The 13,711-nt window shown below is 45.3% G+C and overlaps 1 protein-coding gene across 1 annotated transcript in view; it reads left to right on the forward strand.

Moving 5' to 3' along the window:
• Nucleotides 1–13,148, forward strand: part of LOC121871978 (protein gooseberry-neuro-like) — a 36,867-nt gene extending 23,719 nt beyond the window's left edge. Inside the window, exons 4-8 of the mRNA XM_042374599.1 lie at nucleotides 7,229–7,518; nucleotides 8,210–8,496; nucleotides 8,615–8,721; nucleotides 9,171–9,372; nucleotides 10,448–13,148. Coding sequence (XP_042230533.1) covers nucleotides 7,229–7,518; nucleotides 8,210–8,496; nucleotides 8,615–8,721; nucleotides 9,171–9,372; nucleotides 10,448–10,622 — 1,061 coding nt within the window. The 3' untranslated portion in view covers nucleotides 10,623–13,148. The remainder of the gene's footprint in view (nucleotides 1–7,228; nucleotides 7,519–8,209; nucleotides 8,497–8,614; nucleotides 8,722–9,170; nucleotides 9,373–10,447) is intronic.
• The last annotated feature ends 563 nt before the right edge of the window (nucleotides 13,149–13,711 follow it).

Consider the following 13,711-nt stretch of genomic DNA (forward strand, 5'->3'; position numbering starts at 1 on the left):
ATTTTTATTACAAAGAGAAATAAACCTTGAAATACACCCCTATAAGGCGTCAACACCCAGACCAACAAGGACTGTGAGAGGGAAAGAAAGATCAAGAAGTGTTTTGTGTTTGTTTTATGTCGTGTTCAGAGTTAAGATTCCTGCCACAGTGTTTACATTTTGCTTTGTCTGCATCTATAAATTTTGCGTTGCGTTTAGCCAGGCAGATGTTTGTGCCTTTCCTGACCTTACTGAGAGATGAATTAGCGGCGAGGAATGTTTTTTTTTCCGTGTATAGCTGAACACAAGTGAATGTCACGTTTTTATTATCATTGCTTTAATTTCAACACTGAATTAGTGGAGACAGACAACCATACAGCATAACTCTAACATCCTCACACACTATACTGTACAAGGTGAGGAAGGATGTGACTTCGCGCGGTCATCATTCTCTCAAGCACACCCGAGTCATACAAGTGTTGACATACACCAGTAAGTATCGTATCTGGTATAACATTAGTCTAGAGACACACCACCAGGCAGCGATCCATCACCCGCCTGAGGCCGAGTGTAAGATCAAAGAAAAAAACCTACTTTATAGGTACTTGACACCCTCACTCAGGTTCGCCTCTACAAGTAAATATGGTTATTAGTGGGGCATTAGTCCAGCTTTAGAGTCGCCTCACACTACACGTCGACGGTGTGCGGGGAACAGAAGCGTTGATATTATTGGTTATTTATGTACTTATTCGGGCTAACGTTCTCAGATGTATGTTTTTATCCCCCGCCTTGTCCTTTACCCCTGTGGTGATGCGTGTCTCTGTCTGTCTGTTTGTGAACAAGTGAGTGTCAGAGATGACTGGTTTAAGAGATTGCTTTAAAATTCTTGTACGAGCGCTAACACCTCCCGGAAATAAAGGGTAGTACCATTGTTTCTGGGTTACTTTGGAAATAGTCAAATGCCTTAACCCCCTTCCCTTTCCCGCCCCCAGCACCCCTTCCCTCTCCGCCCCAGTCCCCTTCCTCTCCCGCCCCCAGTCCCCCTTCCCTCTCCCGCCCCAGTCCCCCTTCCCTCTCCCACCCCCAGTCCCCCCTTCCTCTCCCGCCCCCAGTTCCCCTTCCTCTCCACCCCCCAGTCCCCCTTCCCTCTCCCAGCACCCCTTCCCTCTCCGCCCCCCAGTCCCCTTCCCTCTCCGCCCCTTCCTCTCCCGCCCCAGTCCCCTTCCTCTCCCGCCCCCAGTCCCCTTCCCTCTCCGCCCCAGTCCCCCCTTCCCCCCCAGTCCCCTTCCCACCCCCCAGTCCTCCCTTCCCTCTCCCGCCCCCAGTTCCCCCCTTCCCTCTCCCACCCCAGTCCCCCTTCCCTCTCCGCCCCAGCACCCTTCCCTCTCCCGCCCCTAGTCCCCCTTCCCTCTCCCGCCCCCAGCACCCTTCCTCTCCCGCCCCCAGCCGCCCCCAGTCCCCTTCCTCTCCTGCCCCCAGTCCCCCCTCCCTCTCCCGCCCCAACACTCCTTCCTCACACACAGAGACTTTTATCGGTTCTTCAGCAACACAGAGAATTATATTATCATTAGTCTCTTTGGCGCCAACTTACGCTTTTATTAATTGATTTTTGTTGGAGTTTAGTCAACCCAAATCCCACATATCCTGACCTGACTAATGGATGGTTTTCGCATAAGATAGGTTTTCCCTAAATTCGTCTTAACACAGACAGGGACCAATGGCTGCTGGACAATGCTACAGTACATGATGAAAACTTATGACCTCGTGCACAGTTTATCTCGGTGTTCTGTATAACTTCCAACCCCTCCCCCCCTTCTTGTCAGTGTCACACCTCTCCCTCCACCTCGCCAGTGTCACACCCTCCCCTCCACCTCGCCAGTGTCACACCCTCCCCTCAAGTGCCACACCCTCCACCCCCCCCTCCTACCCCCAGCCCCTCACCCCCCGTGGCCACAAATAAGCATCAAATAGCGTCATATCTTCCTGGAACAAGTGTTAAAGGAGAAAGAGTTGGTCGGGCCTCCCGCCGTCTCTGGAACGACACACTGCAGAGGCGCTGACAGAACAACTTATCACATCACAAAGGCTGCGTCTCTCTCGCCCGCCCACCCCGCCATCCCTTGCCCCGATGACCAGAGTCACAAGGGTTCGTACGATTGATTATTTCCTCGTAACTAAGAGAACGTGTCTAGTTTCGTGCGATAGTTTTTCTTCTTGGATTAAACGAACAATAATATAACACTAATGGTAACAATAACAATAATAACCCAGTAGTCATCACAATCACCGTTCAGTATATAACATCAGTTCTACTACACCTAGGATGGTTCAAGATCTGATCCCCTGACCCACCATACTCATAAGAGGCTTGTGTAGAGGGATTCATTGATCTCTGAACCCGAACCCGGAACTAACCAAAACACACCACGCCTAGCTAACCTAACTTAACATAACTAACCCTTAACACAACCTAACTTAACCTAACCAACCCCTAACACAACCAAACTTAACCTAACCAAACCATACCTAACCTACCACTAGTCTGAACGTATCCAGACCAAATTCGCTGTTTTAGCATAAAAATTTGGCCCCTGATCCTGCTACATTAGGTTAACCCATTCAGGTATTCCAAAGCGTAGCGTTGTCATCAGTATTCGTGTGTTTGTCTGTCTCTCTCTTTACATGTAAATAGGAATGGGATAAAAACCAATGGGTAAAAAGTGAAAGTAGGTCCTGTACGCTTGGCGACCTATTAGGGTCAGTGGGATACAGCGCACTATAGACTTACCCTATTTTTTGGTATGGCTGGCACTGCACTTGACATCTTTTTACTTCCTCATCTGTAAAGTTAGGCCAATTCACAGCTGGGTGGACTCAGGGTAGATGTCTGTGATTCTTACATGTATGGGTTGACAACTCTGTTTATTGTGTGGCGGATGGTTGGTAGTTGTGATGTAATGGTGATAACTTTTAGGTGGTGAGATACGTGTAATAATATTCTTTTAACATTAACTGTGATGATAATATTCGTACAGCAAAACAGTGGCGATGTTATACTTTCAACAATAACAGTAATAGTGGCAATATCAAGAGCTCACCATAACACATAACAACATAACAATAACAGTGACACTAACAAGAAGACAACATAGCACATGACAACATGACTGGTCGTAGTTAGTTAGCTGCCAGACGTAAGGACAACCACCTTGTTTGTGTGTGTACCGAACGGGGTTACTAAGCAGTTGGGGTAGTTAATTCTCTCAAGGGGGGACAATTTATTAACATACAGTAGGTCCTGATGGTAATGACCTGCTCTGTGGACGCCGCCTGAATATCCATGACAGAAGCTGAAAGAAAAATAACTCAATTAAATCGTTGTTATTCTGCCTTACATGAACCCGTTTGTGTTCAGAATACTACATGTAGAGGATGCGTGAACGCTTCTCCCACCCCCCCCCCTCACCCACCCTTCCCTCCGCCGTCTTGGATGGGGAGGGGCAGAGGGTAATACTGTCTGTGTGTCTGTCTATCTGTCTCTCTGTCCCATCAGGAGCTGTAAACATGATAACTTAAGTTTATAGAAGTGGAGTTTAAGCAAATTTGCTGTGTAAATTTACCATGACAAGATCTTAGATGAATTTGATTATCAGAATTTTGTATCATTATTGTACAGAGTTGTGGCCCCTCGGACATTGATGTGGTATTAGAAGGTTTACCAAACGAAATAATGATGATATTCTCATATTTTCGACGTGGTCACCTGTGCGGTCCTCTACTATGTCCACACCTCAAGCTATTGTACTGTTGTCCTTCACGTCGCCTCCTCCACCTAATCACACTCACTCGCCACGTGTTGGGGTGAAGCTTAAGTCTTTCCCAAGTCGCCCAGCACAAGAAAGCCACACCCATTCTCCCTCTCTAACACTCATCATACCCCCCCCCCCTCCCCCACCCAAGCCATGACACAGCAGACTTCAGTAACTGGCTTGAGTGGTTCTCGGGAAGGGGCTCCTCGTACACTCTCCGGGATGTGAACTGACTCTTCCAGCTTAATGTGTGACTCTGGCTCCGTCATTGCATCTGATTATCTGCAACGTTCATGGCCTCTACACTTATTATCTCTTCTACGTGGAATATTACATGTGTATATCTTCTCCTGGTCTTTTCTCTCGTCTTTAGTCACAAACAACACCAAGAACTGTTACAACTTGACCTCTTCTCCCCTGCCTCGCCTTTATCTCTCTATAGTTAACTCTACTATTGAGATAACCATTCTTTTCTGCATCTTATTTTCCTCTAATTCTACTTCCGATGATTTCAACTTTCTTGATCTTTATTCATCTTTCTCTCTCTCTCTCTCTCTCTCTCTCTCTCTCTCTCTCTCTCTCTCTCTCTCTCTCTCTCTCTCTCTCTCTCTCTCTCTCTCCACTATAACCTGACCATAATGCAGTACAGGTAACAGGAGATTAAGGTGACCTGGACGCTGCAGTAAGTAGTGAACTCACAGACGGCAGCTTGACGGAACACAACCAAACTTGTAATATTTCCTCAACAATGTTATGGACACGTTTTAACGATTTGTTATTGTATTTATTTAATTATATGGCTTCTTTATATGTGGTAATGGTATTATTATTATTATTATTATTATTATTATTATTATTATTATTATTATTATTACTATTATTATTATTATTACTGTTATTGTTATGACTAATATTAAATTTTTACTAGCATACTATTAAAAGTAGTAGTATGCAAGAGGTTCCCTTAGACAGTGAGGATACAACACCTGTACCCTGGGGGGGGGGAGAGGTGTGTGGCCAGATAATTTATCATCGTGATGACACTTACCCACCACAATACTACTCTCTCTCTCTCTCTCTCTCTCTCTCTCTCTCTCTCTCTCTCTCTCTCTCTCTCTCTGTAAGTTTTTCAGATTATGATAATTATTTTTATTAAACTAAAGTTAATTAAATTAGAGGTGAATTAGGTTAGGTTTAATCAGGTTGGGTAGTTTCAGTTAGGTTAATATTAGGTTAAGTTAGGTTAAGTTAGGTTAGGTTAAGTTAGGTTAAGTTAGGTTAAGAACAACACCGCACATCGTGAACAAACACACAACAACACAAACACAAGAGCTTGAATAGCAACAAAAGAACACTCATACATACATACATGCATACATACATACATACATACATACAGAGACATACACACACACACACACACATGTACACAGAGGCTTCCCCCTCCCACACGGGTAACAGATGAGTCGTTGCATAAATTATCGTGCAATACATTAGTTGCAATTGGTACATAATGAGCGTGTCAATACCAACAGCACGTCCAGCCCACCACGACCCACCCACACCACAACGAGTCATTTGTGGCTGTGAGAGAACCAGGGAACCCACCCCCGACCCACCGTAAGGAGTCCAGAGGGAGGGTTAAGGACGTGATTGTCGACCCATTACGCATGAGGTGATTAGCACTGTCTTGCTCCGACTGGATCATTTATAACAATGGTGGCGGCATTTGTGTGGGTCAGGACATGAAAGGTGTAAACGCCACCACCCCCTCATAAGGTCCTCTGCTGGGTGACTCACGTAAGTGATTCTCGCCTTATCAGCACAGGAGGGGATTAGCACGGTGTTGTCCCAGGTGGTATCATTGGTAACAATGGTACCTGGTGGCCTCCCTAGTGTTTCCTAATAGCGCTCTCCAGGTCGTCCTCGACAGTGGTACCAAGGCGGCGACCAACCTCCCTCTCACACCTTCTTAGAATTAACAACATCTTGATTACCTCTTGAGACTATCTCCCGCCCTGAGCCCGGCCACTCAACTCTCCCACAGATAACTTCTCACTTCTTCAATACTTCAGTAATGATGTGACCAGCGGGACGGTGCCATCATGGTGCTGCTGTGCCTGGTGGTCGTTGGTAACAGCTGCCACCTCCACTATCATCACAATCCATTGAATATTATTTCAATTTTAAGTGTCGAGGGATTATGGTCTCTCTCTCTCTCTCTCTCTCTCTCTCTCTCTCTCTCTCTCTCTCTCTCTCTCTCTCTCTCTCTCTCTCTCTCTCCATTTTATATATTTTTATTTTCTATAACATCTTATCAACACAGATCTTTGTTCATGCAGCATCAGCAGTCTTCATGCTACCAGCCAGAGTTATATCTGGTTGTCGGGATAAATTATCATGTTACTGTACTCAAAATTTATTAGATGCTTGTCTCTTGGGGAAAGGTGGGGAAGGAGGTGGGGGAAGTGGAGGAGGGGGAGGTGACAGAAGAGGTGATGGGAAGGAAAGAATTAGGGGTAAGATATGGAAGGAAGTGGGGGTTAGGGGAGGTAGGGGGGGGGGAGAAAAGATGAGGGAGGGGGAAGTGAAGGGGAAAGAGGAGACAAAATCAGATTTTAGAAGACTAAGAAAATAAAATAAAAAGTAGTCTTGTTATTGTTGTCATACGTGCGCTTGTTGTTCTTCATCTCTGCTCTTACCTTCCTGACCTGACTGATAGTGTTGTTCCTTGTTTACCATCCCCCGACGGATATACGAATAGATGCCGTCCTTTCGTCCATACGTGTTCTTAATAGTGTATCAGTTGTGAGGGATAAGTACTCGTCACTTCGCGTTTTCTATTATATTAGGTTCCCATTTTCTATAATGACAACCATACACAATGGTTCCTCGTTTTCTTTGGATGACATAATTAACCTTCTCTTGGCTCTCACTGCTGACTCCTTTTCTACACGTGTAATCTACCTATTGTATTGTCTGGCCAATTTTTTATGGGTACAGTAGTATTGGTGGTGGTCTATAATGGCTGCGCTGCCCAACTGTCTGTGTGTGTGTGTGGGGGGGTCACCTGTAGGCTTCCGTGTTTTAATAATAAGATCCATTGTGTGTTACCTGTTATTTGTATAAGTTGTCTTTTCATCAGTGTTGTTACTGACGGTGGGTCATGACGTCCACCTGTCGTTCTCCGTGTGTGTGTGTGTGTGTGTGTGTGTGTGTGTGTGTGTGTGTGTGTGTGTGTGTGTGTGTGTGTGTGTGTGTGTGTGTGTAAAGAGAGAACGTGAGAAAAACAAAATAAAGAAAATATCAACTAATCATATCTGTATCATGACCAACAACTCAATATATATTATCCATTGTTAAAATAAAAAACACCTCCACATCACCCTTTATAAAACCCTCTCACGGGGTCATGACTTTACCCCCTACTACGGCCACAGATGGTGACCGGCAGATGTTGGTCTTACCTGCAGGCGGTGGAGGAGGCAGCATCTCTGACAGCGACACGGAAAGCGAGCCGGGCATCCCCATCAAGCGTAAACAGAGACGCTCCAGAACGACCTTCACTGCCGAGCAGCTGGAGGAACTTGAGAGGGCCTTTGAGAGAACACAATACCCAGATGTGTATACCAGGGAGGAGCTGGCACAGAGGACCAAGCTGACGGAGGCCAGAGTGCAGGTGAGTCTCCTCCTGTACTGTTGTGAGAGAAACAAACGGACTATGGACAGAGTTAGTACAGTACCCGCTTGTTTACACTAAAGGGATGGAGATGAAAGCAGATGGGGAAGACATCATGCTAAAATATCCAATTCCCGAAGGTCTGTAGAGGGGAGGCCTTAGCACAGAACCAGGCCGACGGAGGCCAGGTGAGAGTTGACTCCTCTCTCAGGTGTGAGACGGTAATGTAATAGAGAGAGGAGTAGACGGGAAGAGACAGAGTACAGACGTAGAGACAAAGGGCGGATGGGAAGACAGAAAAGACAGTGATGTATGAAGGCCTCCCCGTCCACCCCTCATAAGCCCCCCCCCTTCCCTCCCCTCGGACACTGGCCTCTCACCCTTCACTTATCAAGGTCCCTCACCCTTCACCCCTCACCTCGCCCTTTACTACCCACGGTCCCTCACCGCACCCCTCACTTATCAAGGTCCCTCAACCTTCACCCCTCACCACACCCCTCACTTATCAAAGTACCTCACCCTTCACCCCTCACCTCACCCTTCACTAATCATGGCCGCCTCACCCCTCACAGAGCTCCTCCCTTCTCTAACTAAAAGTATTTATCTCTCCAACTAGCAGCCAATGTCCCTTACTGTTAATATTATTTCATTGTGTTAACGGCTGGTTTTCCTCTGTTGATCGTTGTCTCTATCCCCTAAAAGTCATTATTTCTCTCTGTTAACGGCTGTTGTCTCCCGGCAGGTGTGGTTCAGCAACAGACGGGCTCGCTGGCGTAAACAGATGACAGGTCAGGGTATGGGCGTGACGGCCCTCAACGCCCTGGCCATGACCACCTCTACCTACCCTGCCGCCCTCCCGCCCACTCTCCATCCAGCACCCAACGCCGCAGTCGCCCACTCCCACGCGGCGGCCGCCACCACCACCGCCTCCACTACCATGGGTGCTGCCCCCCACCACTACACCGCCCACGATCACGCCCACGCAGCCGCCCATCAAGCCCACGGTGAGTTAGACATCAGATCTGTCAGGTTTTTCCATCTGAGGGGAGAAACCCATCCCCACTCTTCTACCCCCACCCCTCCTACTCCCCACCCCTACTCCCCACCCCTTCTAGTACTGACTCTGTAGTGTATCATTGTTCTTCAGGAGACGTCAACGTGGTATGAACCAGTGCAGGAACAACAGCCTCCAGACCCCTTCTGATGTCCATCGTTCTCTCTTCACCTCCGGCACCCACGGGTCTCTACTGCAGGGTGAGTCTCTTGTTCTTTTTCTCTCTTTCTACTTATTTCTCTGTCTCTTGTCCCTACTTTCTCTGTATCTATCTATCTACTTGTCTCTCTGTCTGCTTGTTTCCCTCTCTCTGTCTACTTGTCTTTCTGTCTTTCTAGAGTAAGGGGGGGGAACTAGAGTAAGGGGGGATGAACTAGAGTAAGGAGGGAGGAACTAGAGTAAGGGGGGAGGAACTAGAGTAAGGGGGAGGAACTAGAGTAAGGAGGGAGAAACTAGAGTAAGGAGGAAGGAACTAGAGTGGGGAGGGAGGAACTAGAGTAAGGAGGGATTAACTAGAGTAAGGAGGGAGGAACTAGAGTGAGGAGAGAGATGAACTTGAGTAAGTAATCATCAGCTAGAGCTCCCAGAGTAAGAGATAAGCAACTCGAGTAAAGTGAGAGTACATTAACTCCGTGTTGTGCATCAGCAGGAGGTTCAGGGTCAGGTAATGGCGGCCTCCTGGGTGGCCACGGGACCTCTGCTACAGACTACTCGGCCTCCAACACACTGGCGGCCTCTGGGGGACATCATAGCGAGGCGGCCGCCTGGACCCCCGGCCTCCACGCTAAGACCAGTGAGGCATGGGGCGCCCATCACCACGCCCACCATCACATACCTTACGACAACTACAGGTAAGTCTTCCCTTCTGTTATGGGTCAAATACTCAAAGATTCCTAAGTTGAATTTCCCTCATAACTGGAGGTGTAAGAACGTATCTATCTGACTAACTGATTTAACCCTTTGAGGACGATGAGTTAACCCTTTGATGATAATGGTGATGTTTTAATCCTTTGAGGACGATGAGTTAACCCTTTGATGACAATGATTTAATCCTTTGAGGACGATGAGTTAACCCTTTGAGGACGATGAGTTAACCCTTTGAGGACGATGAGTTAACCCTTTGAGGACGATGAGTTAACCCTTTGAGGACGATGATTTAATCGTTTGAGGACGATGAGTTAACCCTTTGAGGACGATGATTTAACCCTTTGAGGACGATGATTTAACCCTTTGAGGACGATGATTGAATCGTTTGAGGACGATGAGTTAACCCTTTGAGGACGATGATTTAATCGTTTGAGGACGATGAGTTAACCCTTTGAGGATGATGACTTAACCCTTTGAGGACAACGATTTAATCCTTTGAGGACGATGAGTTAACCCTTTGAGGGCGATGATTTAACCCTTTGAGGACGATGAGTTAACCCTTTGAGGACGATGAGTTAACCCTTTGAGGACGATGAGTTAACCCTTTGAGGACGATGATTTAATCGTTTGAGGACGATGAGTTAACCCTTTGCGGACGATGAGTTAACCCTTTGTGGACGATGGTTTAACCGTCCAAAGATTTAAAAGGTTAAGGTTAAAAATATCTCAGAGGATGGTGCTTTAACTATCCTCGACACTAAGAGCTCAGTCAAGGATACAAATGGTGGGTTTAGATGATGATGATGATGATGAAGTGTGAAGCTGATCTCTGCCATGTTTCCTCTTGATGTTTGAGTGAGTTATGTCCCTCTCTTGTCTACCAAGTCACACCTGGGAGGATGTTTCACCTTCACATGACTCTGGTTATTAAAGGTTTTAATGGCAGGTAGATTATATAAAATATTATATATGTTTTATTAAGCGTTTCATTATTGACGCCAGGAACATGTCATGTTTTCCTCAGCACTGAACTGATTTCCTAACATGTTTACCTTCCAGCACTATGATGAGCGGTGGGGAGATGTTGATGAGTGGCCAGCACTTCCCCGTGGACACCATGAAGACTGCGGCTGCGGCCTTCCACTACCCTACACAGTATACCGCGGCCGCCGCAGCTGCCAACTTCAACCAGCAGCTGCGGCACCACAAGGGGGCTCCTTTATCCCTTTTCTAGCCTTAGTAGAAGACAGTCTTGACCTGGACTGTGGAGAGTGCAAGTCGTGTGTGAGAGCGGAAGAATGATTCAATCACTCTTAGCTACTCCAGTGTTTACCAACATACTCGTGCGTTTAGCAACATACTCGTGCGTTTACCAACATACTAGTGCGTTTAGCAACATATTCGCACACAAATTCTTATATTTCCCAGCTTGTAACTGGGACAAGCTGTATTAAGTATTCTAGATCAATAAGAACTTTTGTAAAGGCTTCATGAACTCAAGCACCCACTACTGCCCCCACCGCCCCAAGGAAAAAAAATCAGAAAACAAGTTTACTTTTCCATCTGTACCTGCCGGCGACCGTCCCTACCTGCCGGCGACCGTCCCTACCTGCCGGCGACCGTCCCTACCTGCCGGCGACCGTCCCTACCTGCCGGAGACCGTCCCTACCTGCCGGAGACCGTCCCTACCTGCCGGCGACCGTCCCTACCTGCCGGCGACCGTCCCTGCAGCAGTAGAGAACACAATGATATAAACAAATAGTGTCTCTTATTCCATCTTGTTCTATAGATATATCATAACAAGGTCACCATGAGAGACCCTTAACCTGTGTTGTGACGAGCCGGAGGACCTGACCACCTTCTGTTAAGGTATCGCAGAAGACTAACCTTTGTGAGTGATGTTATAAAGTGGAAATTTGCATATTCTGAAAAATACAAATATTGGTAGAAATATCAGTAAAAGAATAATTTAAAGTACAGTAATGCTTATCTTTACGTGACGACATCATCATAAATTGCTGCCTTGCATACACGTGTTAGAAACCTTGTGATGGAACTGGTTGAGAGATATTAGTGCCTTGTGATAAGAAGAAATACTGTGTGTGTGTGTTAGATAACTTAGCACACTGGCCTTTGCGGCTTATAAAGGAAAAAGTATATCGCGAAAACGCTCTTTCTTTATTGTCAAAGACCAAGTGTTATCAATAGCTAATAAGACGCTTCCTTGTACTGTGAATAACCAATGAAAACTTGACGTCCATTTGTGCCTGAAGTCAACATCCAATGAAAATATTTCATACGTTGTCACTGACCAATAAAGACTAACTTGATATCAAATCAATAAAATTGGATATATTTTTGCCATTACTGTCATGCTTATCATCATTCTGACATCCTTATCATTCTTGTTCTCTTAAAGGTGTTGTTATGTCCAAGTATTTGCTAATGTTACACAGTATTTTAGGTATTGTATTTTTATTTGAATTGTTAGTTTAGGTTATGGTAAGATGAACAGTGTAAGTTAAATGGGTCAACCTTTGTGTCTATCTGCAGTCTGAACCTTTGTACAATGATCACTTAAAAATGTTAACCTTTGTACAGAGTTTGGCATAAAATGTGAACCTTGGTATAGAGTTTAGCACAAAATGTGAACTTTGTACAGAGTTTAGCGTAAAATATATGAACCTTTGTACAACGACTAATTGATATGTGAACCTCTGTACAGTGTTCACTTAAAATGTGAACCTTTGTACAGGGTTTAGCGTAAAAAATGTGAACTTTTTTACGAAGATGAGGTTTAAATGCAATTATTGCCATAGTGGTGAGTAAAAGAAGCATATGCCTGTACTATAGACCAGCGTCAACACAAGCGACCAGCGGCTTCTGGCGTTCACCTCCGTCCCATTAATGACACGCTTCTCGACGCTACGCCAGACGAACGTTTCCCTCGCCTTCTGCAGCTATTGGCGTTATTTTGAGGTGAGGTATAAGAGTTGAATGTTGTAGAGTAAAATGGATCCCAACACCAAATTAAACCCAAGAGTGTCTACCGTATCTTACTCTTACTTAACTGTCTAAGCAAAAATTAGCTGTCAGACTCATTACGCTAACTCGTCAAAACTTAGCTGTCTATTTGAGTCTGTTTTAACTCCCCCAAACGCTACCGATATAGATGTTGAAGATCGTATATAACATATTGGTGTATGCTAGGAACAGCGACACCTGATTAATAAAATTACTTCATAAAAATAATTGTACACCGCTCCATTGCCCTCTTCCCTTGGGTGCCGAGCGAATAATACTGCTTCCCAAGGAGGTAAACTCAACTGTTACCTTAATTGTTTATTTTTCTTGCTTGTCCGTCCGATTTCTCAGCCACTTTGTGAATGAGGAAGTGTAGTACAGATGTGTCTTGTGTACTGAGGAACATAATGAGAGGCTGTTAGAGACATTGAGAAGCAGTGAGAGACAATGAAAAACAGTGAGAGACAATAAGAAGCAGTGAGAGACAGTAAGAGGTAATGAGAGGCAGCGAGAGATAGTGAGAGACAATGAGAAGCAGTGAGAGACAATGAGCAGTGAGACAGGTATGGCAGAAACTATCTTTAATTATAAATCACCTTGTCTTAGGTTAAGTCTGTACATAAGATAGATGCGTGAAGTATACTTATATATTTGTAAATCATATCTAATATTTATGCTGGTAGTGTAGTACTCTCTCTCTCTCTTTCTCTCTCTCTCTCTCTCTCTTGTATTAAACCACTTCCTCTTCCTTCTCCTTATCCTACTCTTCCTTCTTCTCCTTATCCTCTTCTTCCTTATTTTCCTCATCCTCATCTTCTTTCTCCTTTGCCTCCTCTTCCTTCTCCTTATCCTCCTCTTCCTTCTTACCCTCCTCTTCCTTCTTCTTATCCTCCCCTTCCCTTTTCTTCTTATCCTCCCCTTCCTTCTTCTCCTTATCCTCCTCTTCCTTCTACAGTTTCTACACTATATTTCTACAAGTACTGTGTGAGGAAACTGACTCTGAAAGATGTTCAATACGTCTCTGGCCTCACAGTGTGTTTCTGTCGGTAATTGTTCAGGCGAGATGACACTTAACATTGTTTCATCACTCAGAATGGCTTAGGAGTTCTTGTTAATGTTTATACTGTACGTCATTAAGCAAGAGAACTAATGTTATGTCATCATGCAACTGTTGACACGATGTTTGTTCTGTGGTGAAATGAAGTATAAACATTGAGAATAATTTCTTCAAACATTGCTAATAATAATAAACAGATAATATTTTAATTAGCTCACTTATTTACACATTTTTAATACCAA

Source organism: Homarus americanus, unplaced genomic scaffold (genome assembly GCF_018991925.1).
Source record: "Homarus americanus isolate GMGI-L3 unplaced genomic scaffold, GMGI_Hamer_2.0 scaffold51476, whole genome shotgun sequence".
NCBI lineage: Eukaryota > Metazoa > Arthropoda > Malacostraca > Decapoda > Nephropidae > Homarus > Homarus americanus.